Genomic DNA, 26,812 nt, shown 5'->3' with positions numbered 1-26,812 from the left:
TGAAGAAGCCCCACTGTACAACCAGTTGCCAGAGAATGAAAAGAAATATGCCCTGTTCACTGATGGGTCCTGTCGTATTGTGGGGAAGCATCGGAGATGGAAGGCTGCTGTATGGAGTCCTACGCGACGAGTTGCAGAAGCTGCTGAGGGAGAAGGTGAATCGAGTCAGTTTGCAGAAGTGAAAGCCATTCAGCTGGCTTTAGACATTGCTGAACGAGAAAAATGGCCAGTTCTCTATCTCTACACCGATTCATGGATGGTAGCAAATGCCCTGTGGGGATGGTTACAGCAATGGAAGCAAAACAACTGGCAGCGTAGGGGCAAACCTATCTGGGCTGCTGCATTGTGGCAAGATATTGCTGCTCGGGTAGAGAACCTGGCTGTGAAAGTACGCCACGTAGATGCTCATGTGCCCAAGAATCGGGCTACTGAAGAACATCAAAACAACCAGCAGGTGGATCAGGCTGCTAAGATTGAAGTAGCTCAGGTGGACCTGGATTGGCAGCATAAAGGTGAATTATTTATAGCCCGATGGGCCCATGACACCTCAGGCCATCAAGGTAGAGATGCAACATACAGATGGGCTCGTGATCGAGGGGTGGACTTGACCATGGACGCTATAGCACAGGTTATTCATGACTGTGAAACATGTGCTGCAATCAAGCAAGCCAAACGGTCAAAGCCTCTTTGGTATGGAGGACGATGGCTGAAATATAAATATGGAGAGGCCTGGCAGATTGATTACATCACACTCCCTCAAACTCGCAATGGCAAGCGCCACGTACTTACAATGGTGGAAGCAACCACCGGATGGCTGGAAACATATCCTGTGCCTCATGCTACCGCCCGGAACACCATCCTGGGCCTTGAAAAGCAAGTCCTATGGCGACATGGCACCCCAGAAAGAATAGAATCAGATAATGGGACTCACTTCCGAAACAACCTTATAGACACTTGGGCCAAAGAACATGGTATTGAATGGGTGTATCACATCCCCTATCATGCACCAGCCTCCGGGAAAGTTGAACGATACAATGGCCTGTTAAAGACTACCTTGAAAGCAATGGGCGCTGGGACGTTCAAAAACTGGGATACGCATTTGGCAAAGGCCACCTGGTTAGTCAATACTAGGGGATCTACCAACCGAGCTGGACCTGCCCAATCAAACCTGTTACGTACTGTAGATGGGGATAAAGTTCCTGTAGTGCATGTAAAAAATATGCTGGGTAAAACAGTCTGGGCTACTCCTGCCTCAGGAAAAGGCAAACCTATTCGTGGAATTGTTTTCGCTCAGGGACCTGGATATACTTGGTGGGTGATGCAAAAGAACGGAGAGGTCCGGTGTGTACCTCAAGGAGATTTAATACTGGGTGAGAATAGCCCATGAACTGAATTGCACCATGTTAAATAGTATATTATACTGTATGTTATCACTACCATGATTACTATAGGTGACTAATTAGAATGTATGGAAAAGAGTGTAACCTGAGCATGACATAAATGGTATGGAATAAGGGGTGGATAGATGTCCTGGTTTCAGTTAGCACAGAATTAATTTTCTTCCTAGTAGCTGGTGGAATGCTGTGTTTTGGCTTAGAATGAGAAGAGTGCTGATAACACCCCGATGCTTTAATTGTTGCAGAGCAGTGCTTATACTAAGCCAAGGACATCTCAGCCTTTGCTCTGTCCTGCCAACGGGCAGGCTGGGGGGTGCAGTAAGAGCTGGGAGGGGACAGACCCAGGACAGGTGACCCAAACTAGCCAAAGGGGTATTCCATACCATCTGACGTCATGCTAAACAATATATAGGGGTGGCTAGCCGGGGGGAGGGGGCCGGACTGCTCGGGGTTAGGCTGGGCATCGGTCAGCGGGTGGTGAGCAATTGCATTGTGCATCACTTGTTTGTACATACTATTATTACTTTCGTATTATCCCCATTGTATCATCATTATTATTATTGTTATTATTATTTTTTTTTTTTTTTTTCCTGTCTTATTAAACTGTCTTTATCTCAACTCACGGGCTTCACTTTCCATTTCTCTCCCCCGTCCCAGAGAGGGAGGGGGGAGGGTGAGCGAACGGCTGCGTGGTGTTTAGCTGCCGGTCGGGTTAAACCACGACAACTGATCACTCCTACAGTACCTGCTGCACATAGATGCAAGCAGGTCATCCTAGGATCCAGGGGAACAGCATGAATCTGTGTTAGGGAAGGTTTAGAATGGATATTAGGAAAAGGTTCTTCACTGAGAGAGTGGTCGGGCAATGGCACAGGCTCCCTGGTGAAGCAGTCATGGCATCAAGCCTGCCAGAGTTCAAGAAGCATTTGGACAACACTCTCAGATGTATGGTTTTGTTTTGGGGTGGTCCTGTGTGTAGCCAGGGATTGGACTCCTGTGGGTCCCTTCCAGTTCTACCCTATGATTCTTTGAATCATAGAATATCCTATGATTCTATGAAGGAGGAAGGTGCCACAAAGCTTGAGATATCAGCAACATTCTGTAAGAAAAGACCACAGGAAAATGTCATTTCAACATTTCTTCGCAATCTCTTGTAGAGCAGGGAGCTGAAGCAGTAGGGATAATCAACATTCTGAGAAACTGTGGGATAGACGAGTGGACAGTAAGGTGGGTTGAGAACTGGCTGACTGGCCGAGCTCAGAGGGTGGTAATTGGAGGTGCAAAGTCCAGCTGGAGACCAGTGACTAGCAGTGTTCCCCAGGGGTCAGTGCTGAGTCTTGTCCTGTTCAACATCTTCATCGACGAACTTGATGAGGGAATAGTGTCCGCTCTCAGCAAGTACACTGATGACACAAAGCTGGGAGGAGTGGCTGACATGCCAGAAAGCTGTGCTGCCTTTCAGCAAGACCTGGACTGGCTGGAGAGTTGGGCAGGAAGAAACCAAATGAGGTTTAATAAGAGCAAGTGTAGAGTCCTGCACCTGGGAAGGAACAACTGCACATATCAATACAGGCGGGGGGGCAACCTGCTGGAGAGGAGCTATGAGGAGAAGGACCTGGGGGTCCTGGTAGGCGACAGGTTGACCATGAGCAGGTAGTGTGCCCTTGTGGCCAAGAGGGCCAATGGGATCCTGGCGTGCATTAGAAGGAGTGTGGCCAGCAGGTCAAGGAGGGTGATCCTCCCCCTCTACTCTGCCCTGGTCAAGCCTCACCTGGAGTACTGTGTCCAGTTCTGGGCTCCCCAGTACAAAAAAGCCAGGGATTTCCTGGAAAGAGTCCAGCAGAGGGCCTCAAAGATGATACAGGGCCTGGAGCATCTTCCCAATGAGGAAAGGCTGAGAGACCTGGGTCTGTTCAGCCTTGAGAAGAGAAGACTGAGAGGGCATTATCAACATTTATAAATACCTGAAGTGTGGGAGACAGAGGGATTTGGCCAACCTCTTTTCAGTGGTTTGTGGGGACAGGACAAGGGGTAATGGCTACATAATGGAGCACAGAGGAAGTTCCGCACCAACATGTGAAAGAACTTCTTCATGGTGAGGGTAATGGAGCACTGGAACAGGCTGCCCAGGGAGGTTGGGGAGCCTCCTTCTCTGGAGATATTCAAGGACCACCTGGACACCTACCTGGGCAGCCTGCTCTAAGGAAACTGCTTTGGCAGGGGGGTTAGACCTGATGATCTCTCGAGGTCCCTTCCAACCTCTACAGTTCTGTGATTCTGTGAACACATTTTCACTGAGCTAAAGTTAAGGGGAAAGAACCAGCTAGAGCAGAATTTGAGGATAAAAAGAAAGGGTGGATGTGAGTAAAGCCATTAATGAAATGAACAGCCTATATGCCTAAGTATAGGAAGCAAAACAGTTAGTTATCCATTTCAATGTTAGTGTTATAATAAACAAAAGACTGAGGAAGGATTCGCTTTCCACTGGAAGGCAAATGACCAAATATTGTATTGAAATAGTAACAGTGATGGTTTGTGATTTAATTCTACTTGTGTTGTAACATAACTTCCAAAAATCTGTAAAGAAATTAAGACAACATCTTTATAATAACCTGTGCAAGTGGTGACTGATACTTTGAAATTGGGTATGTTTTATCTTGCAAATATTGAACATAAAGCACAAACTTGTTCTGATAAATGAGTGTAATAAATCAGTTACAAATGTTTGTTTTCAGGGCTAACTCTGTGGTATTTCATTATCAAAACTGCTGGCACCACATCTGTAGATAAAAGGTAAACAGAAGGCCTTAACAAATATGCATTGAAACAGTCAAAACACCTTTGGTTAAATAAAATAACAGAAAAACAGAAACAATGAGATCTTTTTCAGTGCTGGTGTGCAAGAACCATGCCATTCCCTGACATGGGAATGAATTGGTTCTGCTGTGTCATACTAGCCACACCATTGATTTCATAGGTCCTTATGAACAACCATACAACTGGTATTATTCCTGTTCAGAGTTTTAGTACTCTTGAATAGTTGTACAGAAGTTTCTATTTTGAGTATTTTGTAGCCTTTGTGAGGATGTCTTCTTCCCACATTGTAGTTTTATCATTCTCCTCTGCTTTAAACAATGTTACAAAAGTAAAAATCTGTCCCAAAGATTAGTTCAATCTGACATCCCCCAAATTTGTCTTTTTACTCCTTCCTTCTTTATGGAGTGAGTGTTCTGTACTACTCTGCAGAACTATCCCCTTATATCCCCTTAACTATCCTCTCCAAGGATACCCCAGATTTCAGTTAAGGCTAAGTAAATTCATTCAATCTATTGTTGAGGTGCAGCCTCTGAATAACTTTTGAGAAACTTATTTATATTATTTACATTAGTGCATTGACTATCTGTTCTAATCCTACACAAACATATATGCAGAACATGAAGAATGGCAGCTGAGGTTGTGGGGGTTCATCTCTTTCCTGTCCTAGGGATCTGAGTTGTTTCCTTATTGTACTGCATGGAACAGCATTCCAATATCTATTTTTATTTATATATATATATACATGTATGTATATATATTTATTTTTTTTTTTCCCTGAACAGTGCTTAAACTAATAATTAAGCATTTTATTTTCCTCTCCCTCTCTCTCTTCTTCTTTTTTTTTTTTTTTCTTCCCTCTCATATAATTGCCTACTAGATGAAGTTTCTGGTGCACAACATGATTAGATTGTTCCCATAGCATATCTGTTGACTTTCAGGTTATCCTGTTGTTCCCAGTTCAGCTATTAAAGCTGCACAGATACATTCAAAAATTTTCTTCAATACTGCAGCGCTCAACCACTACAACCCATTGCTCCCTCAGAAAACATTTTCAATATGAAATAGAGAGTTGGCACTTATTAGAGGTGTTATTACTTGGCTTGGTAGAGTGTCATCCATACAGTATATTTTAACTTATATTTTAAAACAACAACATCAAAAAAATTAAACTGAAAAAGGATGCCCTTAATTTAGAACATGTGAAATAACATTTCAAGAATTTCAAGATGTTTTCCAACATTTGCTCAAGTTGAAATATTAATCAAATCTGTCCCTTGCCTCTGAACAGTCTATTTCAAGGAAATGTCAAAAATTTCATGCCAAACTCTCTGGAGAACTAAAGAGAAATATTGTGTAGGGATTTTTCCTTTTTCTTTTTCTTTTTCTTTTTCTTTTTCTTTTTCTTTTTCTTTTTCTTTTTCTTTTTCTTTTTCTTTTTCTTTTTCTTTTTCTTTTTCTTTTTCTTTTTCTTTTTTCTCGTTCTCTTTCCTTTTTCCTTTTCCTTTTCCTTTTCCTTTTCCTTTTCCTTTTCCTTTTCCTTTTCCTTTTCCTTTTCCTTTTCCTTTTCCTTTTCCTTTTCCTTTTCCTTTTCCTTTTTCCTTTTTCTCTTCTTTTTAAAATAAAACCTGTAAAACTGTCTACCAGTTTGTCCGTACTCTGCTGGAATACTAAGCAGTAAGCCAGTTGTATGAGCTGTTTCACAAGTACTGTCAGTATGCTACTGTTTATTTCCTTTCTGTCTTAAGCTTTGTGTGATGAATTTCTGGAGTAAATTTTTTATAAATGAAATATAAACCCTTGAGAAATCAAAGCTTACAATAAACTGAAATACTGACAGAGCCTGAACTATAGTGCCCAAATTGCAGTACTTGGAAAAAAAAAAAAAAAAGCCACTAAACTACAAGCAAATTATAGTCTATCAATTTTTCTATAGGGCAATCACAAGGCTATTTAAGTAGAATAATAGCTTCCCAGCAAGGAGCTATTTGTAATGAAAATTAAGCATACCAGGATCATGCCATCTCACAATTTTTTAAAGTCGAGTACATTACTAAAAGTTGTATTCTCATTTTTCTATTTCACCTAAAAACAGGTTTGCTTTTCACATGATTTTTTTTTTCTTGAACACACTGCCCATTTTCAGAAGCTTGAAATTGTTTTCATTCTTGGAGAAAAGAGTTTGTACACATTTATGCATATTAAATGTAGGTGTGTGACCATGTATGCACAGATGTGCATGTGCTTGCACCTGTTTATTGCTTCAACAGCTAACCTTCTGGCTTCAAAACTCTTCAATGCACAAGTTTTAGGTAATGAATTAGTTGTTTATTATCTACTGTACATATCTGTTTTCAGCAAATTGAAAATGAGTTGAATAAGAGGTTGTAAGTTGAGCATTGTATTTGTATATTTATCACAGAGTCATGACTGCACTGCAGCACAGCTTCTAATTCATTGGAGCATCCTTGCTTTTGATGTCTTAAAAGTAGAGTAGAACACTCATTATATTGCAATTTATAAAAATGTTATAGGGCTTCTATAAAAGAATAAAATATGGTTGTGCACTAAGGACACACGCAAAGGACAGAGGGATAAGTCAGTTGAAACTGTATGCTTAATGTTTTATACATGAAATTTTAGTTGAGTATGATGCTGCTTGTGGTAGATTGCAGAATCATTACAGTAAATGAGAAAAAGCAGATTTTGTAGACTTTACCAAGTGATATAAATATGCTCAATGATGATCTGGAGAATAGTGAAGTGTAGATCATTTCTGTGTCACTGCTTATTATTGTTGTTGTGCCTGATAACTGCAATGAAAAGAGGGGGAAAAAGCCACTGTGATAAACCCCAGGCAAATATAAATTAACATCCTTTTTCTGATACAAAAATCTTGAAAACTAAGAAGATAAGATATGTGCATGAAGAGAGTTACAACTAAATATGCGTTTTACTTCATCACTAATGGATGATTTATACTCATCATTGAGTTTTGTGGGTGTATGGATCAGCTCAGGGGGAACATTCCATGTGAAATAAATAAACCATCTGTAAATGTCATCTACATCTGATTTATTCATGGTAGATCGAAGTCAAATTTCAACTCGTGACTCAGAGAACTTAATCTATGCTTCCTTACCAACGTTTAGCAAACCAGGAGTCTATGGGAATGCACAGCATGAAAAGCATGCTCAGCTGTTCCTTTATGGTACATTGGGATAACTAAAAGTCTTAGTAGGTTTCTTTTTGCTCTACCAATGTATAAAGGAAAATTTGAGTGTCTCTCAAAGACAGGAGAAATTAACGTCCTTGACTTACATTTTCTGCTAGGGATTTAATAAGGAACCTGGCATTTATACCAGTTGTCATTAGTAAATGTCACAGAAACATTAACTGCCATTTCATATTCATTTAATTGCATAGACTTTGTGTTTTGCTTTACTGCTAAGACTGTGTTTTTGTTTTGAAGGGGAAAATCCTTCAGTGTTTAGGCAGAAAGCATTTTCTGTGCCACTCACAGGACAAATTCTTCAGTTCATATTGTTATTAGAATCATTCACTAGAATTAACAATTTATGATCTACATGTTAATACGAGAACATAGTTCCTGTGAAGACATCAGTAATTATCCTAGCTTTACCTCCAAAGTAATTAATATTCCAGTGAAACTTTGAGATTGTAAATGAAAGTGAAGAAAGTGGCCAGATTCCTGGCAGTAATATCACATAATTGCAGAATCATTAAGGTTGGAAAAGACCTCCAGATCATCTAGTCTAACCATCCTCCTACCACCAATATCACCCACTAAACCATGTCCCTAAGCACCATATCCAACCTTTCCTTAAACACCCCCAGGGATGGTGAATCCACTGAGTGTGGTGAGACACTGGAACAGTTTGCCCAGAGAAGTTGTGGTTGCCCCATCCCTGGAGGTGATCAAGGCCAGGTAGGAAGAGGTCCTGGGCCACCTGATCTAGTGGGTAACATGGGTAGGGACCCATGGCAGGGGAGTTAGAAGTAGGTGATTTTAAGGTCCCTTCCAAAACAAGCTATTCTATTATTCTCTGATTTGATGATAATTATCATCTTCTAAAGAAAAAACTTTCTGCAAATGCTTAATATGGATTATAAAGTGAAGTTGATGTCATAAAATCTCAGGAGTAGTGTTTGATTCAAGCTGTACAGTGCAGAAATAATAATCAATAGGACATCACAAAGTCAGTGTTATGGTTTGTTCTCAAGTCCTGTATGTTCTTCCTCATGTATTTGAAATCATATAAGAGAGATGGTTACATGAATACAAAGTCAAATCCAGTCAAATTTTGATCACGTTAATACTTAAGAAGGCTTGAAGATTTCTTCAGAACACTAATCAGTAAAAAACAAGAGATTATTCTAAGGATTCTGAGTGCTTAATGTATCTGCTATCCCAAAGAGAATTGTGCCATATTGGCTTAGGTTAATGACTAGCTTCCACTTCTTCTATAAAATTGTCTAAATAAGAAATTCAAATACACCAGTCCATAAATAAATAAATAAATAAATAAATAAAATGGTATGCAGTTGCTCTCTAATGCCCTAGAAATCCTTAACCTAGCTACAAAGCAGGAAAAGATTTTCACAGGGTAGTAAAAATAAATAAATAAATAGATAGATAAAAAGTTAAATAAAAACCAGTTTTCAATTTAGTAACTGGCCTTTCATAAGACTTTATTCTTTTTATTCTGACCTGTTGACCAATTTATCTTTTATTCCCTCTTTAGCAGAGGAGACAGAGAATAGCAGGTGCTGCTCAATAGACCATTTCCTTTTTTTTTTTGTTTGTTTGTGTTTTTTTTGTTTGTTTGTTTGTTTTGTTTGTTTTTTTTTTGTTTGTTTGTTTGTTTTTCCTGCCACAGCTCCACACAGAGCTGTTCTGCTTTTGTTAACATGAAACAATTGCTAAGAATTGACAGGAAGGGTACTGCAGCTGGGAAATTACCTCTTCTGTTAGTAGCTCCAGTAGATTTACCCTCCCCTGCTTTGCTTCCACCATGGTAGCAACAGTTTGGGTTGTGCAGAAGTATATATTTGGCCATGACTATTCTAGATCCTAGGTTACGCATAACAAGAACAGGATTTTTTTCTGCAACAATGCAGGAATATGGGTTATCCAGTTCCTGAGATTGCTAAAGCAGACCAGCATGGTTTCATTTTAAGAAGTTAATTTCTGAAGTGATCTGGAAATTAAAAGTAGTAGGGAAAAAAAATGGAATAAGTATCTATATGATAGTACATGCACTAAAACTGCATAAATCTAAGAGTATTCTTTAATTCAAATGAGTTAAATGCTAAATTTTTCTTTACATGTTAGTCCTTCTTTAATCATTTTAATGCAAACAGCTTAGAATAGCACCTTATTGGTCTGGAGATAACACTGTGAAAAACTTTGGCAGCCTTTTCTAGTAATATGCCCTAAAGGAACTTTGCTTAACCAAATGTCACTGAATATTTTAATATTGATTTGCTCTTTGTAAATCACAGTCTTTAAAATTGCCAGGCATTTTGTTTTGATGTCAGAACAAATTTGATAATATCCACCAAAGAAATATGAAATCCTTGTATTACACTAAATAACAAAAAAGAATAGGTCCTTTTCGGTTCAGAAGGGATTGTTTACCTCTGCCATTGTTAATTATATGCATCTGTGCACAATTAGAAGACAGTAGCAAATGAAACTAGTTTGTGAATTACTGTGAACCAGAATGAATTTTACAGTCACTCCCATCTGCCTTTTGTGCTGCCTTGCATATAAGATGCAAATCCTTTTTCTGAAGATCCCAAAGTCACATTGAACGCTTGCTATGTTGTAGGAAGTGATAAATTCCTAAAGGTCAGATCAGGTATTTTTGTTTTATTTAGAGCACTCTGAAAGTCAGAGGCTCTGTCTGAAAGAGGTAATTTTAGTCTGACCTTGATTCAATAAGACTCTAATAATAATGTGTCCTTAATTTGATTATCTTATTGTTTAATACTACTTGTGATGTGCCTAGTGGAAAGTACTCTATTGCTTGTTAACAAGGTACTTAGTGCAAATGTACAAACACTTAACTAGTAATAGAATCACAAGAAATATTTTACAGTTTGTCTTTTAAGTAAGCTACTTAAATTTGGTGATTGAGACTGCCACCTTGAAAGAATTATGAAAGTGTTTTCCTTGAACATTGTTTTATAGACCTAATCTCTCGTTGTTTTCTTGAGCAGACAGGTAAGCTGGTAGAAGAAAAAGGGGTTAAATTTTAAACACGCTTTTCTAGTCTTTGTGTGGATGTGAATGTTTATACAATGCATATAATGATGGAAAATCATGCTCAACAAGGATAGCATTATGCATTTTGAAGGATAGCATTATGCATTTTGAAGGATCTAGGTAAGAAACTATCCAATAAATGGTGATATGGGTTTTAAAGAGCTGTTTGAAGGCTATAAAAAGGCCAACTAGTGGAAAAATACCGTAAGACTATTTGAAACATACTGATGAGTTGGTTGGTTCTGAGGCAGAGGCATGAACAAAAGAGCGTAACAAAAACAATGTGGGAGAGAGAGAAGGGCACACAGACATGAGAGATGGGGTCTGAACAGGAGCAAGATTAGTTAGGGATTTGATGATGAGAAAGAAAAGATTAAAATTCATGTTGGGAATAACTTAACACAGTTTCCTTTTGTTATCTTTAATTGCAAAGAGCTTCTAACATTTTGTCCTCCACTACGGAAGTTCTTATGCTGTCATTATCACTGCATTTTTGGAGCTTTTTTCAGTACTGTAGTAGGCAATATGTACCAGATATTGCCGCTGTGTTGAGAACTCCTTCCTTTCCTCCTCTCAGGTAGAGGAGTAACTTGGCAGTTGAACGTTTTGTCTCGGTGGTATTTCTTGTTTTGGTTGTTCCTACTTTATAGAAAGAATGTGTTTACATTTAATTTATGTATATGCACAAGCTGTACGTATTCTGCACTTATCTTAGAGTTTCTAGGAAGGGGAAACAGGAAAGGAAACCAAGGGAAGGGGGGTTAATGGGGGAAGGAAACATCTACATGTGAAGAATAGTAAGGTTTGCGATGGTTCTTCAGTCCCAGTATTTGTTCTTGGTTGCACCAAAAAACGTTTGGATTTATTTTGGGGTAAAATGGTGTTTACAAACTACATGAGCATCTTGTTCCCAGTTTTTCTTCTTATGGTTGAGGAGCTAAGTGGTGTACTAGATATTTGTATATAGCATCTCTGAGAAAATGCAAAAGCTTCAGGACACAGACATACCATTTGCATTTCTTGTGGAAAGTATATATGGACAGACAGAAGAAAAGTGTAACATAGTTTTTCCTGTCCTGCTTGGAAGGTCAGAGTTGCCATCTGTAGGTTTAAATTTGTTTCCTACTGCAGCATAAAGGAAGGTAACAATTTATACTGGTTATTACTGAGGTGCTAGTGAATCAAATAACAGAAATGAAGGAATAGTAATTAGAATATCAGAGTAAGTAGGCACCAAGAATGCACAAAACCTAATTAGATAATAAATATCTGTTTCATAATTTTGACATGTCGTATTGCAGCCTGGGAGGGTAGCGGGTGGGGAGAAGCTTGTTTTTATATTATTAGGTGACAGTTAACCTTGTGACATTTAAAAAATGGAAAGAGATCCAAATCACTATATAGCTATAAATCTGACTTTAAGCTTTTGAAGAAATGAAGGAAAGAATAATTAAATACCTAGAAGTAAATAAATAAAAAGTGAAGTAAAATGCAGCACACGTCTATCAACAGTTTATTGTTCAGGATTAACCTGATATTCTCTTCTGATGAAGTGCAGTACTTCTTTCTCAGACAGGAAAAACACAATAGATCCAGTGTGTCAAATGCCAATAAAATATTTGATACGCTATAATGATGAAAATTATTAAGTGAACCAAGGAAGATGAGGTTTGAATGAGGAATTGCAAAGTGAGTTGTGAGCTCGCAAATGGAATTGCCTTATGGGTTATACTGAAGAGTTAGCAGCTGGCTGAGAGATTAGAGTTGCTCAGAGATCAGTGCCAGAGGTGATCCTGTTTAATGCTTTGACCTTTGCTCAAAATTAGGAATATACTACTGAAATTTGCTGATGATACAGATTCAGCCTAGAAAAATAACCAAAGATTTGGATGGCACCATGGAAGTTAATAGTGCAGAATAATGCTGTTGAGAATGATAACAAGAATCTCTGTGTAAAGCTGGAGTTTGTTGGTTGGAGATGACTGTGAAGAGAAGGATGGGAACGTACTGAAGAGAGTTACTATACTGAGCAATCTTAGGGTGACTTTATGCCACCATTTTGATGTATTCAGGAAAATGCTGTATCTCAAGCAAAGTATTTTCAACAGAGATATGAAAATATTAATCAACGCTGAAACCACAAAACATTGGTAAGACCTCCAGAATACCAATATGATCACAAGTGCAGAGGAGGGGGTGACTACAAAGAAGATAACTAGAAAATCTATTTTCCAACAGGAGACTTGTCTTCATAAAAGTATGGACTGAATGAACTATTGCTCTCTACACTAAGTCATCAATTGTACATCTCAGAGAGGAATAAAAGCTTTTTAAGACAGGCCAATGTTACCAATAAATAAATAAATCCCATCACAAACAAAATAGCATCTGTATATTCTTTATGGACAGATTTTTGGATGGAAATTAAGTAAAATTATACCATGCGTGAAAGAAAGAAATTCTAGACCTGCCTTCCAGAAGGACCCTGAGAGCAAGAAAGTTCTCAAAATGTAGTTGGTAAGGCTTTATAAGTGTCAGTACTTAAAATACAGTTGTCCATACTAGGAAGCGACAGAACCCATTGACTAGGAATTTCAAGTTCTCTGTGCTATGCTTGCTTCTAACTTCAGAGCCTGGTTAAGGACAGAAGTGTGGTTTTGAAGTAAATTTTTCATGTAAGCATAGCCTTATTCCTAAAAGAAAGAATGGAATTGTCTAGAAATATATTTTTTTATATTAATGAACTGTACATATGGCTTGGATTAGTTTTTCAGAGTATATGCTGAACGTTAAGCAAAAGGTAAATATACTACATGAATAAATATACTCAAATAATTTTCTTTTTTAAATACAAATTTCTTTTTTCTTACATTTTTTGTAGGTTTTATGTTCTGGTTCCCTAAAATTTCTTCCACTAACTCCACTACAATAGATAGGTGGCAGATCACAATATGTCAGTTTGTTAATGTACTTAATAGAAAAGAAATTTTATAGTTCTGTCTGATAAAACAAGCTAGCAGAAAATTGGGGGTTAAGGAAATCATTCAAAGCTACAGTTAGGTAGCACTGATATTATATCACTTTTTTTATTTTTAACTACATTATGTTTAGTTTATGGGAAAAGCAAATAAAAATAATAAATAAATAAATGGATACAGATGAGGCTAGTTCAACCATCATAGAGGAAGTATAAAATTAGCATTGGGAAGTTTGCTGAAGATCTGTTTTTATGTTCTGATATGCTCCACTGAATGATAGAGATAAATATCTTTTTCATATATCACTATATTAATTCATTTACCTCACTGCTGTAGTCAATAATGGAGTATTTTTACTAGCTATGCTACAATAAATGTAAGTTATATAGCACTAAAAAGTGAAACAGTTCACTGGCATTATATGTGAGATTTTGTATAAATAGCTGGCCAAATTCACATAGAAAAATGTTTAGTATGGCCATTGGAAAAAAAATAACTTTTGAAGTAATGTGTTAAAAATGTAAATGAAGAAGAAAATAGATTGAAAGCAGTTATTTTGAAAGACTGGAAAAAATCAAGAAACTATATTCAAATTTAGGAACTTTTCTAGTTGTTTATATCTTTCAATACAAGTTCAATAAGATTATTTTTGAAGTGTCACTGGTCTCTGTTTTCCCTACTCATGTACCCACCAGCTATGAATTCATGGAAATTTTTAGTGATTTGGATGTTTAGAAATGTGCCATTATGTGCTGCTGTTCTGTAGTGTTGAGAGCACAACTTGAAGCTATCACTTACTAGCTGAATTACAGTAATCAACTCTATCTGTGCATTTAGACTACCACAGTTACAAAACTAAATGAATTCACTTAAACCTTGTAGAAAACATAATTTATTGAACTGTGATAACTGTCTCAGGTAGGTTTACTGTATTTTAATATGAAAGCAAAATTTTAAATTGCTTTGTTTCTTACTTCAGATGAGCATTTCTTTAAGTGCTATTTTTTAACAAAACTAGTAGATTCTGATTTTTTTTGAAAAAGAATAAATGGCTAGCCTTGAATACCACAGGCTGATATAGGACATAAGCCATGGTGGTGTGTGTTCTGAAGTACTTCTGGCATGCATAAAGCCAACAATCCTTTATAAGGATGAATACACAACATCCAAGTCTCAAATGCATATTGTCATGTAGGTTCTTTTTGGTAGCTGTCCTGCATATCAATGCTATCAAGTGGAACTTGAGGAGACAGGAAACTCTAAGCTTACAGAGCGTGCACTAGATACTTTGAGTCTCCTTAAATTGCTACGTAAGGAAGGAAAAGCTGTCCTTGGATGTTATTTAATAATGTGTTGTTAACATGATGAATATGATGAACTGCAGATCCTGAAGACAAACATCCTTAATTTGTAATGCATTTCTGAAACTTTTTTTTGTTTGTCTAATGAGCAGTTTCCTAACTTTTATTTCCAATGTTTTAATGAAAAATACAGTTCATAAAATAGATTTGGCTAACTCAACATGAAAGCAAAACTCCTTAATTTCTTGATTTTTAAAAAATGCAGAACCTATACTGAGTCTGACTCTAGCCAATTTAATAAAGGAGAAAAAGTCTTTGAAATTATATTGCACAGATGTCTCAAAGAAAAGAGATTTAATTGTTTCAAAGGTGAAAATACATGGTAACTCCTTTTTTTTTTTTTTTTTTAACTATCTGAGGTCAAACTTATGCCTCTGAAATTACATTTAGATAATATTTGAAAAGATAAATACATGTTCTGCTATGACATAGAATATCTGGCATCCCACTTCTTCTGCATTCCTCCCACTCCCCAGCAACAGCATAGCTGGAGAAGAAAAACAGATGGGTAGGATAAAACAGCAACGTTTGCCACAAATCCCTATAAAGAAAAACCTATTGATTTTTTTATAATGCAGCCTATACCACCTTGTTTGTTTTAATAATGCAACATTAGTAATTTCCGTCCTAGCCAGCAATCTGCCTTCACTTTATCCCATTGCTGACAACAGAAGGATAAATAGCAACTCACTGGCATTCTTTCTTTTACTTTCAGTCATGGGACTGGAGTCCATGAGGCATGACACCACCTGCATAGCAGAAAGCAGCGTGGCTTGTGATATTCTTTTTGTTTTTGACAGCTAAGTACCAGTCATACTTAGTTTAGAACCCTAATATATTAAGTGAAAACACTCCACTTTTATTCCCCCTTTTTTTCCTGTTTGTAAAGGGGCTTCATCAGAGCCTGATAAATCATTAATTGTGCAACTTTGTTTTTGGATACAAATTATGTTACTCTGAAAGAAATAACAAGGATTAATTGCTAAGCAAGGACATGATATACTGCTTGGGCAGCTCTGAATTTAGCTGCATGTAAATCTTGACACTCATTTAGTTTTCTCTCTATCTTTGCATCTCATCCTGACAGGTGCGTGCCCAACCACTGTGAACATGGTGGCAAATGCACCCAGACGTGGGACAGCTTCAAGTGCACTTGCGATGGAACTGGATACAGTGGCGCCACTTGTCATAACTGTAAGCCGTCTTGCAATTTCAAAATCATAATTGAGTATGGAAGACCCTGGTGTCTTTTGAGATATAAAGTTTGTCATCTTATCTGCTTGCTAAAGATTCTCAACCTTTTTAAGAAAAAGTTGATTTAAGCAGGCTCTGCCTTTTCTATGTAGGGCTGTATTTATATAGTATTTTTCTGTATCACACAAGGATCCAAAGCACATTGACCAAGTACATTGTCAGTGATTGCACTCTACACTTTGAAATGGACACAGTGAATGTGCCCTCAGCTTTTGGGGAGAGCTGCTGACCACTGCTAGAGAAATATTGGTTCAGGTTGCTAATCCTGAGGCTTTGTTTACATACTGATTTGTGACCATTCTGTAATTAAATTATTCTTTTGTCTTGCAAATAAAAATATTTCCTATGAGCTCCACCTATCCTACAATATTAAAGCAAAGAAAAATGACAAAAATATACAGCTGCTCTTTTTACAGATTCTGAAGTGTGTATGCAGAGCCTCCCATGTGTCTTCTGTTCCTTCCATCATACACTAAAAACAGGGTTTTTATCTACAAAGTGTATTTTAAAATATCTGGAAAATGCAGAAAACATATCAAGTCCTTCCTTTTTTCCTCTTTTTCTTTAGCAAACTGTCTCTTAATATTGAGGAGATAATAAAGATTGAACAGTTGAAAAGTTAAATTTGAAGTTGGGTTTTATGTAGATATAAATTAATATAATCTAATTACAACTATATAAAATGTTACAAATACAATTGCAGTATTATTGAATTCATAATCAAAATGTCAATGAGAAAAATGGTGACAATTCATAGTCTGAATATACACATGTATTAATCAAGTCCTTCATGGTATGGCTAATATGCTAGTAAAACTGAGAGTTAAGTGGCAAATGAGTGTTTATTAATGGCAAATATATGAAGCACCAATGTGTGTGTAAGAAATTTCATGGGCAGCCCTTTTTCCACCGAGTGGGTGTGCATAGCAGTGCTTACCTCTTCTCTTAAGAAAGGAGACACAGAATTTAGAATGAAGTAGGATTTTGGTGAAACAAAGGAAAAGTAATTTTTTTTTTTAAAGTATAATATTTTTAGAACTTTTTCTGCTCTAGTATAGACACCTGGAAAAATATGTTTCCTGTCCATATGATATGCTATGAAGGTGTTTAACTGGAGAAATGCAGGGATGGAAGCTCAGTTAATTAAGTACATTTTATCTAGCAAGCCTCAGAAAATACGTATAATTTGTCAGAGGAAAATGTGTTGTGCAGGATCCAAAAGCCTGACAGAGGCAAGATTCCTGCAGCTGCATGCATTCCCAGCAGGCACATCATGCACATGCAAGTGCATGGCTGGCTGCACAGATAATATGCAAAACATTTACAGAAATACTGCACCAGTGTCCTCATCCCTTTCCCTTTTTTGGCTGATCAGTGGCTTGGCTCAGACAGTCTGCCTAGTAGCTGTTCCTGGGTCCCAGTCTCCCCAGTTACTGATGCCTGGACCGTGAATAGACTGGCAAGGTATTATTTGGGCTCTTCCTTCTGCCATTGTCTCTTCACTCCTTTGTGAGTGTGTAGATGACTTAAGATATAATCTAACATAGTCTAGCTTTCCTTCTTGAGTCCCAAAGAGAAGCAACAAGGACACATAGGTGACGTAACTTTTCTTAAATCAGTCACTAAAAAGGAAAGGACTAATAAACCAATGATGTGTAAACAGTTCTCTTAACAGGATTTTCACCTGCCTGTTATGGATGAACAATGCAATAAGGCAAGTAAAAGGCACTGCTGGACTGCAGTATTGAAAGGGGGATTTGGAGTCTACTGTTCTGTTTTTAACTATAGGATGAGTTATGTGATATAGGATAAGTATATGGGATTACGGCGTCCAGGTCATTTGGAGATGTTTAGAAATATTGTTTAGAAATTTACATTTTAATTCAGATGAACTTTCTAACATAGATGTCTAAGCTTTTGTTTTGATTATTTTTTTATCTTAAAAAAGAGAAGTTTTTATCAGTGCTACAATTTTAGAAATCTTTTTTTTTTTTTTTTTCTATTTAAAAAAATGTTGAGCAGAAAGTTATTTACTCAGTGGCTGTTCTGTGAGAATGTGTGAGGTCTTGTGCTGTTCTGGAGTCTGGAATTGAATGGTTCCAAAATCGGTGAAAATCAAAAATTAGTGTTGAGGTATAAGCTGAGATAACCTTACCTCTGCCTTTACTGAGCAGGCAATACTTACCAGGATTTACAAGATGTTACAACTCTGTTTACAGTATTAATTATCTCTGCAAATAAAGAGGGGATCTATTGAAACTTGCTAAAGGTTGTGGTTATCCTGTCCTAAGGTATGGGGCTTCAACTCTGCTGCAGTGATACTGACCCCATCTGTCCTTTCCTACTTCTGCAGTGTGAATATGTACTTGAACACGCTTGGTGTGCTACCTTTCAGCTCCTTATGAAATTTCTGATGTTTGTGACAATAGTACAAAAGAGATGCTGGAGGAGGAACAAAGTTGGAATGATAACTGGTGTAATATAAAAATAACTGGAAGCAATTTTAAACAGGATTATGAGTTGTATGAAAAGGCTATAAAGTTTAGCAGATGTCGTGATTCTATGGAGAAGAAAATTGTTTAAGTACAGGCACTTTCAGTATCATTTATCTTAAATATAAGATTGTTACAAAGCAAGTGGTTTTGTGTTCTACTGTAAAATGTTTTTCTCAGTGTTTACAATGTTTGTTCTGGTGATGTAACAGGGCATTTCTTAAAGAGGCTAGAGTCAAGGCTATACTAGTGTGTATCTTAGCTCTGTAACTTATGATTTTCATGAGTTTGAGTTTTGCTGAACTTAAAGGAACAAGTTCTGTGTTACCGAAGGCTTTTGTCAGTGAATTTTGCTTTGGTCAGGGAATTTCAACACTTTCCTAAGCTTTTGACCTGAAACAAGGCAAAGCTTTACAGCCTTGACTGAATTTCAGACTAGTGTGTTAGGTTTCTTTTGAAGTTGAAACTCAGACAAAATCAAGAGATGATGTCCTTGAAGTGAAACAGAGAAAAATGTTTGCATGAAACCCTTGTGAATTAAAATGGCCTTGTTTCACGTAGGTCTGGTCATAATATATTTATAGCATGATAGTGAAAACAATAGTTAGTTCAGAGAGGTGAAGTATGTATTCTGGAGATGAGAACAGTGTAAACTACAAAACAGAAATAGTTATTTCAGATTTATTTGAAATTAACAATTTTGAGGGGAGGCGTATGGGTTGAGATAAGGATAATTTAATTAAAGAGAAAAAGATAAAATCAAACAAAGACCACAGAGAAGCAGAAGGAAGAAAAAAAATCTCTACTTCCCATCAACAAGCAATGTTCTTCCGTGTCCTGGGAAGCAGGGCCTCAATATGTGCAGCAGTTGTTTGGGAGGGCAGATATCTTCATAACAGGAGACCCTCCTTCTCCTTCCCCTTTCCCACCTTTTATTGCTCAGTGTGACATCATATGGTATGGAATATCCCTTTGATTGGTTTAGGTCAGCTGCCCTGGTGATGGTCCCTCCCTGTCTCTTGCTCACCCCCGGCCTCCTGACTGTGTGGGGTTTGGAGGGAGTCCTGGTGCTGTGCCAGCACTGCTCAGCAGTAGACACAAAACTGGTGTGATACCAGTGCTGTTCTAGCTACAAGTGCAGAGCACAGCATTGTATGGGCTGCTGCATGGAAAGTAAACTCCATCCCAGCCAGACCCTGTAGAGTCCCAAAAGCTTAATGGTGAATTAACCAATAATATTGGAAAGTTGTGTATTTCATTGCATAGGAAACACCCTAGAAATCTGCCATATTGGTTTTTTCATAACATTCTCAGTGCCCAGGGGAATACTGTGGCCTTGCAAATACCAAGCTAGAAAACCAACTTTATCATTAGATAAAACAGAAAGGTAAATTAATACTTAAGCATTAAATTTTTTGAGATTTTTTTAATACTTAAAAATCATTATTTACAGGTGTTAAAGGGTTTAAAATTGTTTTAAAAATTAAGGTTATAATTAACATTAAGCATAATCCTTATCAGCTTTATTGTATGAGCTAAATTTTAATCTCTGACTAACCTTTATAGCCTACTGAAGGCTGCCCTGCCATGCACATTTCTTAGAGACACGTTTTTCAAGAGTCTATTGGTAAGTGGTTCCTGGAGCCATTGAGAATAGGAGCTTATTTTCTTCATTGCTTCTCATCTCCATTGTGTTGTTCAGATAACATCACTCTGCTGCACCTTGCACAAACTATACATACAGCTTTAGGCTCTAAGGTGCTTCCTTAAAACAAAATGGTATAAATTTACAAATGCATATCAGCACAAATAGTAATTATTCAAACTTCTTTCTCTCAGATTTTTAATGTGCAGCATGTTTTCACTTAACTCTACATATGAAAGAAACACAATAAAGGATTTAGGAAAAATCTAGCAGAACCTATAAAAATAATTTAACTATATTTGTCTTCTCCTAATTATTTCCAATAGCAAAGTCCAATTTGTTCTCAAAGGATTAATCTTAATTATGTTCATATTTACTCATATGAGACAAGCTATATTCTTTCTAAATTTCACTTTCAAACAAAAAAATGCCCTTATTTTTACTTGTGTATGTCCACCTTTCCTTTGAGAATATCTCATGGGAAAGGGTTTGCTTATAAATCTTCAGTTATTCCACTGGGGGCACTAACCTCAAGCTTGCCATCAGTTATCTGTTAGACCTGTAAAAGCAATAGGTGATATGTAGTCTTAGATAATCACATCACTAGAGGCAGAGAAATTACACCGGAATACAGAGAGTACAACTCTATTGAGAACATACACAAATTTTTATACTTTTAGAGTAGAATTCTGCTGCAAGGTTGTGGGGATTTGTTTTGTTTGTTTGTTTTTTGTTTTGTTTTTTGTTTTCCAGAATGAGTATTTGTAACAATGTGGTGAGTTGTTTGTTGTTTGTTTGTTTGTTTGTTTTGTCCTAGTTTAAACATAACAGATCCTGACCCCTGCATTCCCTGGCTCTGTCTCCTCATAGCTTGTCATGAATGTTACCATATATTTCGGAATGTATTCCAGAGTTTACTAGGGAGTAAAGCACTGATCTTCCCTTTAGATTAATACATTAGGTGTAACTGAAAGTCTAATGAGCATTGATTATTTGTTTTCCTAGGAATATTCACTTTCTCCCTAAAATGAAATTCTGCATTAATAAGTAGTGTGTTAGTATCTAGAAATAAAACTTGAGCAAGAAACTTCTATACTAACACACATTGTAGAGGCAGTGATAATTTTGATTCCTAATTCTTGCTAAAATCAGTAATCAGAAAACCAAATATAATCTGCATAAGCTGTAATGATTGGACTTACAGCAAGACTTCTGTTGATTACTTGGCTATAAATGATTTTCTTGTATTTCCAGAAAGGAGGAAGCAACTGAAGCATTTGACTTTTTACATTCAGAGTCTAGAGAAGAAAAGATGTCATTATAGTGCTTGTTTTTATTTCTCTAGAGCATTTTGGGAAGTAGTCCATAGCAAAAAGAGCAAATACATAATTCGTCAAAGATATGCATTTTGAATCTTCAGGAAAATAAATAAATAAAAGTAATTGTACAGATGCATAGTCATCACGAACAAGTATGACTTTCCACCCCAGTAAAAACTGGGGGAGTTCTGAGAATAAAATTGAGATCATAAAAAGTAACTAACAGATTTGTTAGAGAACTAAATTTTTTATTTTATTTTTTTTTTTTAAGAAATGGCAATGGGCTTGCAGTTTCACAGACAGATTAATGCATTATGTGATCAATAATGAGAGTTCTCTTTACAATTCACTAATTACAGAAACATTTAATGGAGGGAAGAGAAAAATCTGGGAAACAACAGAAAAATCTTTCAAAGAAAATCAACTGCTGCAATTAATAACAAGCAACACTTACTGAACTTGTTCAATTTGATCTGAGTGAGATAGGACAGACCATCCACTAATAGTAAGGTTGCTTATGATCTCATGAGTCAAGTTTTATAACCATGAACAACACATAAATGCACTATCAGGAGAGAAGGTATATGCAACTGAAGTGCCTCCAGGACACAGCAAAATAATCCACTAATCCAAATGTGGAGGGTCATTAATGACCAAAAAAAAAAAAAACAAACTCTGAAGTTTGTAACATCTGCCAAGATGAAAGTGGTATTTATTTTTTCCCTTAGTAATTTCCCCCTAGAACTTCTACTACAGAATTGACCCTTGCTAGAACTAACAGAACCTCGGTTTAAGAACAAACAAAAAACTTAAACTGAAGAAAAATACTTTAATATCTTTATTATACTTCTGGATAATTGTAAACTAAATGTGGAGAAGACAGTCATTTGATAGTAAATGCTACCAGCTGGAGACTACATCTTTCTCATTTGAGCTTTGAAAAAGGCTTTGGAAGAGATTTGGGTTTGATATCAATAAGGGTTGATGTTGATAGAAACTAGGAAACTAGTTATGTGTTTCTAAACAATATACAACCTTCAAAATTAAGGCCAGAATAGTTTCCATGGCCTGTTTGTAAAATCTAACTCTCTGGTACAGCTCTGCCTTAAGAAAGAAAAATCAAATGAAAACAAGAATACAAAATTGGACTGAAAACTACATTAAGATGACATTCCTATCCTGCTTCTTAAGAACTCCCCTGATTATTGGAGAAGTAAATTAAAAAAAAAAAAAAAAAAAAAAAACAAAAAAAAAACTTTCCAAAAGAGCTGCTGCAGTGGAGGTTCAACAGTTTCTTAAGAACAGATGAAGTTTCTCAGAAAAGAAGCAGTAGGGGATGTCCTGTCTAGCTGGGAAATAATAATAAAAAATAAATAATCTGTTTGCATCCAAGATACTTAGAGACTCTGAATTTGTGACCTAGGATAAGCAAAGTAGATTTAGGGAGGTAAATGCTATGTTCAGGCTCAGCAGTGTGTGCATGTGGATGTGTATCTGAACAATGCTAATCTTGGAGCAGTAGTTGAAAATGGGAGATAGAATTTCTGAAATCTTTAGAGTCTTTTGTCTCTCCTGCTCTTAGTATTCTCTAAGAAAGCACTTTCAACAGCTGATTGTTCTCAGCTGGTGAGATTGGTGTCAATTTATTCTCCTTTCTCACACTCTGTATCTGAAGTAATCAAATGTTCAAATCTGATACATGCTCTGCAGAGCATCATTTCTAGCATGTCTGTCTCTTTGCTGTTGAGAATAGAGATTCTCAAAGCTCGTTTATACAGAAACTATTTTGTTCACAGAAGTTTATTAGAAGGGTTGTATAATCAATATGTTAACTTCTAAAGCAGCTAATCTTTTTCCAATAACACTTTTCAAAGGAAATATCATAGTTTATAGTAGTCTGTGTGGATTCATCTCCTATTATTTATTACATGTTTTCAAGGGATTTAACATAATGCCTTTCTTGCTCTTCTAGGGATGCAGACTTATTGAATTATATGTTTTTAATTTAAAAAGATAAACTTAAATGAAGGTGAAGTTGTTTGGTTTAATCTTAGGCTTTAAAATTGGAGAATCATTTACAGTGGAGAAGATGTTCAAGATCATCAAGTCCAGCCATCAGCCTGACTTATCAAGTTCCACCATTAAACCACCTCCCTTATTGCCACATCCACACATCTCTTAAATACCCCCAGGCAAGGGGATTCCACCATTTCTCTGGATAGCCTGTTCCAATACTTGACCACCCTTTTTGGGAAGAAATTGTTGCTAATGTCAAATCTAAACTTCCAATGGTACATCCTAAGAACACTTCCTTGCATTCTGTCACTTCTCACCTAATAAAAGAGACTGACACCCTCCCTATTGCAACGTCCTGTAAGGAAGTTGTGGGCAGTGATGAGGCCTCTCCTCCTCCTCTACAAACTAAACAACCTCAATTGCCTCAGTCACTCTTCATAATCCTCGTTTTCTAGTTGCTTCAACTAGCTTTGTTGCCATTCTCTGCACATGCTCAAGGAACTGAATGTCCTTTTACTGAGGGGCTCCAAACTGAACACGGTATTCAAGGAGCAGTCTTGCCAGTGCTACATCCAAGGGTCTGGATGAGCCTTGTCACTTCCCTCATCCTGCTGGCCACACTATTTCTGACTCAGTCTAGGCTAGTGCCTTCTTGGCCACCTGGGCACACTAATGGCTTGTGTCCAGCTGGCAGCACCCTCAGGTCCTTTTCTGCTGGCAAATTTCTAGCCACTCTTACCCAAGCCCATACTGATGCATGAGTTTGTTATGACCCAAGTGCAGCACCTAGCACTTAGCCTTGTCACATGTCATGTGATTGGATCTGGCCCATCAATTTAGCCTATCCAGATTCCTTTGTAAACCCTTCCTACCCTTAAGTAGATCAATAGTTTTACTTAACTGGGTATCATCTACAAACTTAGTGAGGGTGGACTTGACCCTCTCATCCAGACCATTGAAAAAAATGTTAAACAAAATTAGCCCCACGACTGAACCCTGGGAATGCCACTGTTGACCTGCCACCAACTGGATTGAACTCTGTTCACTCCTTGAGCCCAGCAACCCAGCCTTCACTCAGAAAACTGTACATTTGTCCAAGCCATGAACAGACAGTGTTTTTTTTTCCAGGAAGATGCTGTGGGAAACAATGGAAGGATCAACTCTCTTGACCTGTTAGTAATACTTTGCCTAATACAACCAAGAATACTGATAGCCTTCTTGGCACCACGGGCACATTGCAGTCTTTCATGTGAAATACATAAACCCCAAGTCAATGTATTTTTGAGCTGTGCCTCCAAAACCGGGAAAAGAAAAGCTTTTATAAAGTTAGGCTGTTTATGTATAGTTTTAAATTAGAGTCAAATGTTGTGATTTTTAAGCGAAACTACTATGTAAGGGAAATATGTTTGGGGCTCAGTGACAGTCTGAAATCAGAGTCTAATTCAGTGTTTTCAGTCCCTGAGTTCAAAGACCTAGTTTATGTGTTTAAAACTGACCAAGCAACTTGCCTGAATTTGAGAAAGTTTAGGTATTAGAGAAGTTTTTGCAGGTAGCTATAACCTGTGCTCTGTTGTTATTCAGAATGCAGAATCAAATATTATTTCCATGGGACAGTTAAGAGAGAACATGCAATTAAGAATAGATAACTTTAAAAAAGCTCGTGTATGCTATAAAATCAAAGCCAGGATTAATCACAGCCTAAAAAAGACTCAGCGTGTAAAGACTTCAAAATTAATTAGCTTTTTCTTAAACTTCTCCATTAAGACAGTATAGCATATTGCTTATTTTAACTTAACTGCAATAATAATAATAATAAAGGTGTTGATATTAAATTCTGATTGACAGCCGTTAGAAAGAAAAAAAAGGAAAAAAAAAAATGTTTTGAAGTCACTCCATAATTCTGGCTTTTTCAGACAGGTGAGAAAATGAAGTTAGTGCAAAGGTCAATTGTAGAGATGCTCTGTAGCTGAAGTAATGAGAATTTCTTCAGATATATCTGTAGTGTTTTTTTTATTATTATTTCTACGCATACATATTTTTTTTTATATAGCATTAAAAATAGACAAAAAAGAATACATTCTGGTTTTTTTTTTTTGTTTGTTTTCCATTAAAGAGGCAGTATATAACAACAGATAATCAGACATTATGTAGGTTTTGTACCATTTCTGTGTACATTTCTTAGGACAAAATGATTTGATAAATTCTATATTATTCATTTTTCCATAGGTAGAAGGCAGCATGATCAATCTGGTAGGACTACAGAATTAGAATTAGCATATTTAGATTCAGTCCTTTGTGTTAGCACTTCCCAGTGATTTAATTTTGGGGCAAGTAATTTCTCTCTCCCACTTGTGTGTTTTCTCTTTTTTTTTTTTCCTCATTTGCACCATAGGAAAAATGATGCTCTTTGTAAGTGCTTTAAGACTTATGAAAATCATTACAAGCAGAAGAGCTATTTGAAAAAATGAGAAGAAAGCTTGCAAAAAATCTCTTTTCATTCTAAAAGTTTAATGAAAAGATTTGGTCAATGTATAATCAGACCCTCATTTATCTCACAAACTGGAAACACACTAAATATTAGCAAACAAATGTTTTAATTCAAAAACTTATTTTGCAAAAGGCAGCTATTCAAGAAAATTAAGAATTGCTACTTTTCTTCCTAAAAACAGCCAGATTTTTACTGGAAGGGAAGAAGATCTCTCAAAAAATGCTAACTGCCTCCAGTTACAACTTCATAATAGTGCTGTTTTCTGTGATCTAGCTGGATGAATATATGAGATATTCATATTGAACATAGAAGTACAATGGAAAAAAAAAGACTCCCAAAGATCTCTTTGTTTCTTCCAGTTTGTCTGACTGAAGAAAAGGTGATAATAAGGATTCTGAAAAGGCTGTACTTTCTCCAGCAGATTCTCTAGGGCAGGTAATGAACTCTGTGTCATCCCTCAGGTATAAGACTGAGGGTATAAGAGGTTAGTCACCTCAAAGTCTCTGAGAATTTTGAAGGTTGCTTTAAGAGGAGACACCCATCCATGCTGGAATATAGCCTTGAAAATGGAAAATGATATAGACCACCTCAGGCTCTTCCTGGGGTGGAGAAGAAGCAGCTGAGCACCCCTTCTGGAATGGGCTACTGAGGGTAGAACCCAGGTTCTAAGCAGACTTACTATGTCAGATGTCATGAATATATTTGAGCTGACTCTTTGATGGGTAGTTTTTGTTCAGGGGAAAAAGTGTGTTTTTC

General features: G+C 36.9%; 1 protein-coding gene across 1 annotated transcript in view; it reads left to right on the top strand.

The window, feature by feature from the left end:
• CNTNAP2 (contactin associated protein 2) overlaps window positions 1-26,812 on the top strand; it is a gene marked incomplete at both ends in the record, with an annotated part of 1,150,499 nt that overhangs the window by 749,866 nt on the left and 373,821 nt on the right. The window contains one exon of the mRNA XM_084306678.1: window positions 15,930-16,036. Within this exon, the coding sequence (XP_084162804.1) occupies window positions 15,930-16,036 (107 nt within the window). The remainder of the gene's footprint in view (window positions 1-15,929; window positions 16,037-26,812) is intronic.

The sequence above is a fragment of the Netta rufina genome (genome assembly GCF_964035555.1).
Source record: "Netta rufina genome assembly, chromosome: 2".
Lineage (NCBI taxonomy): Eukaryota > Metazoa > Chordata > Aves > Anseriformes > Anatidae > Netta > Netta rufina.
The sequence above is the reverse complement of the archived record's forward strand: the minus strand, read 5'-3'. Positions and strand labels throughout refer to the sequence as shown.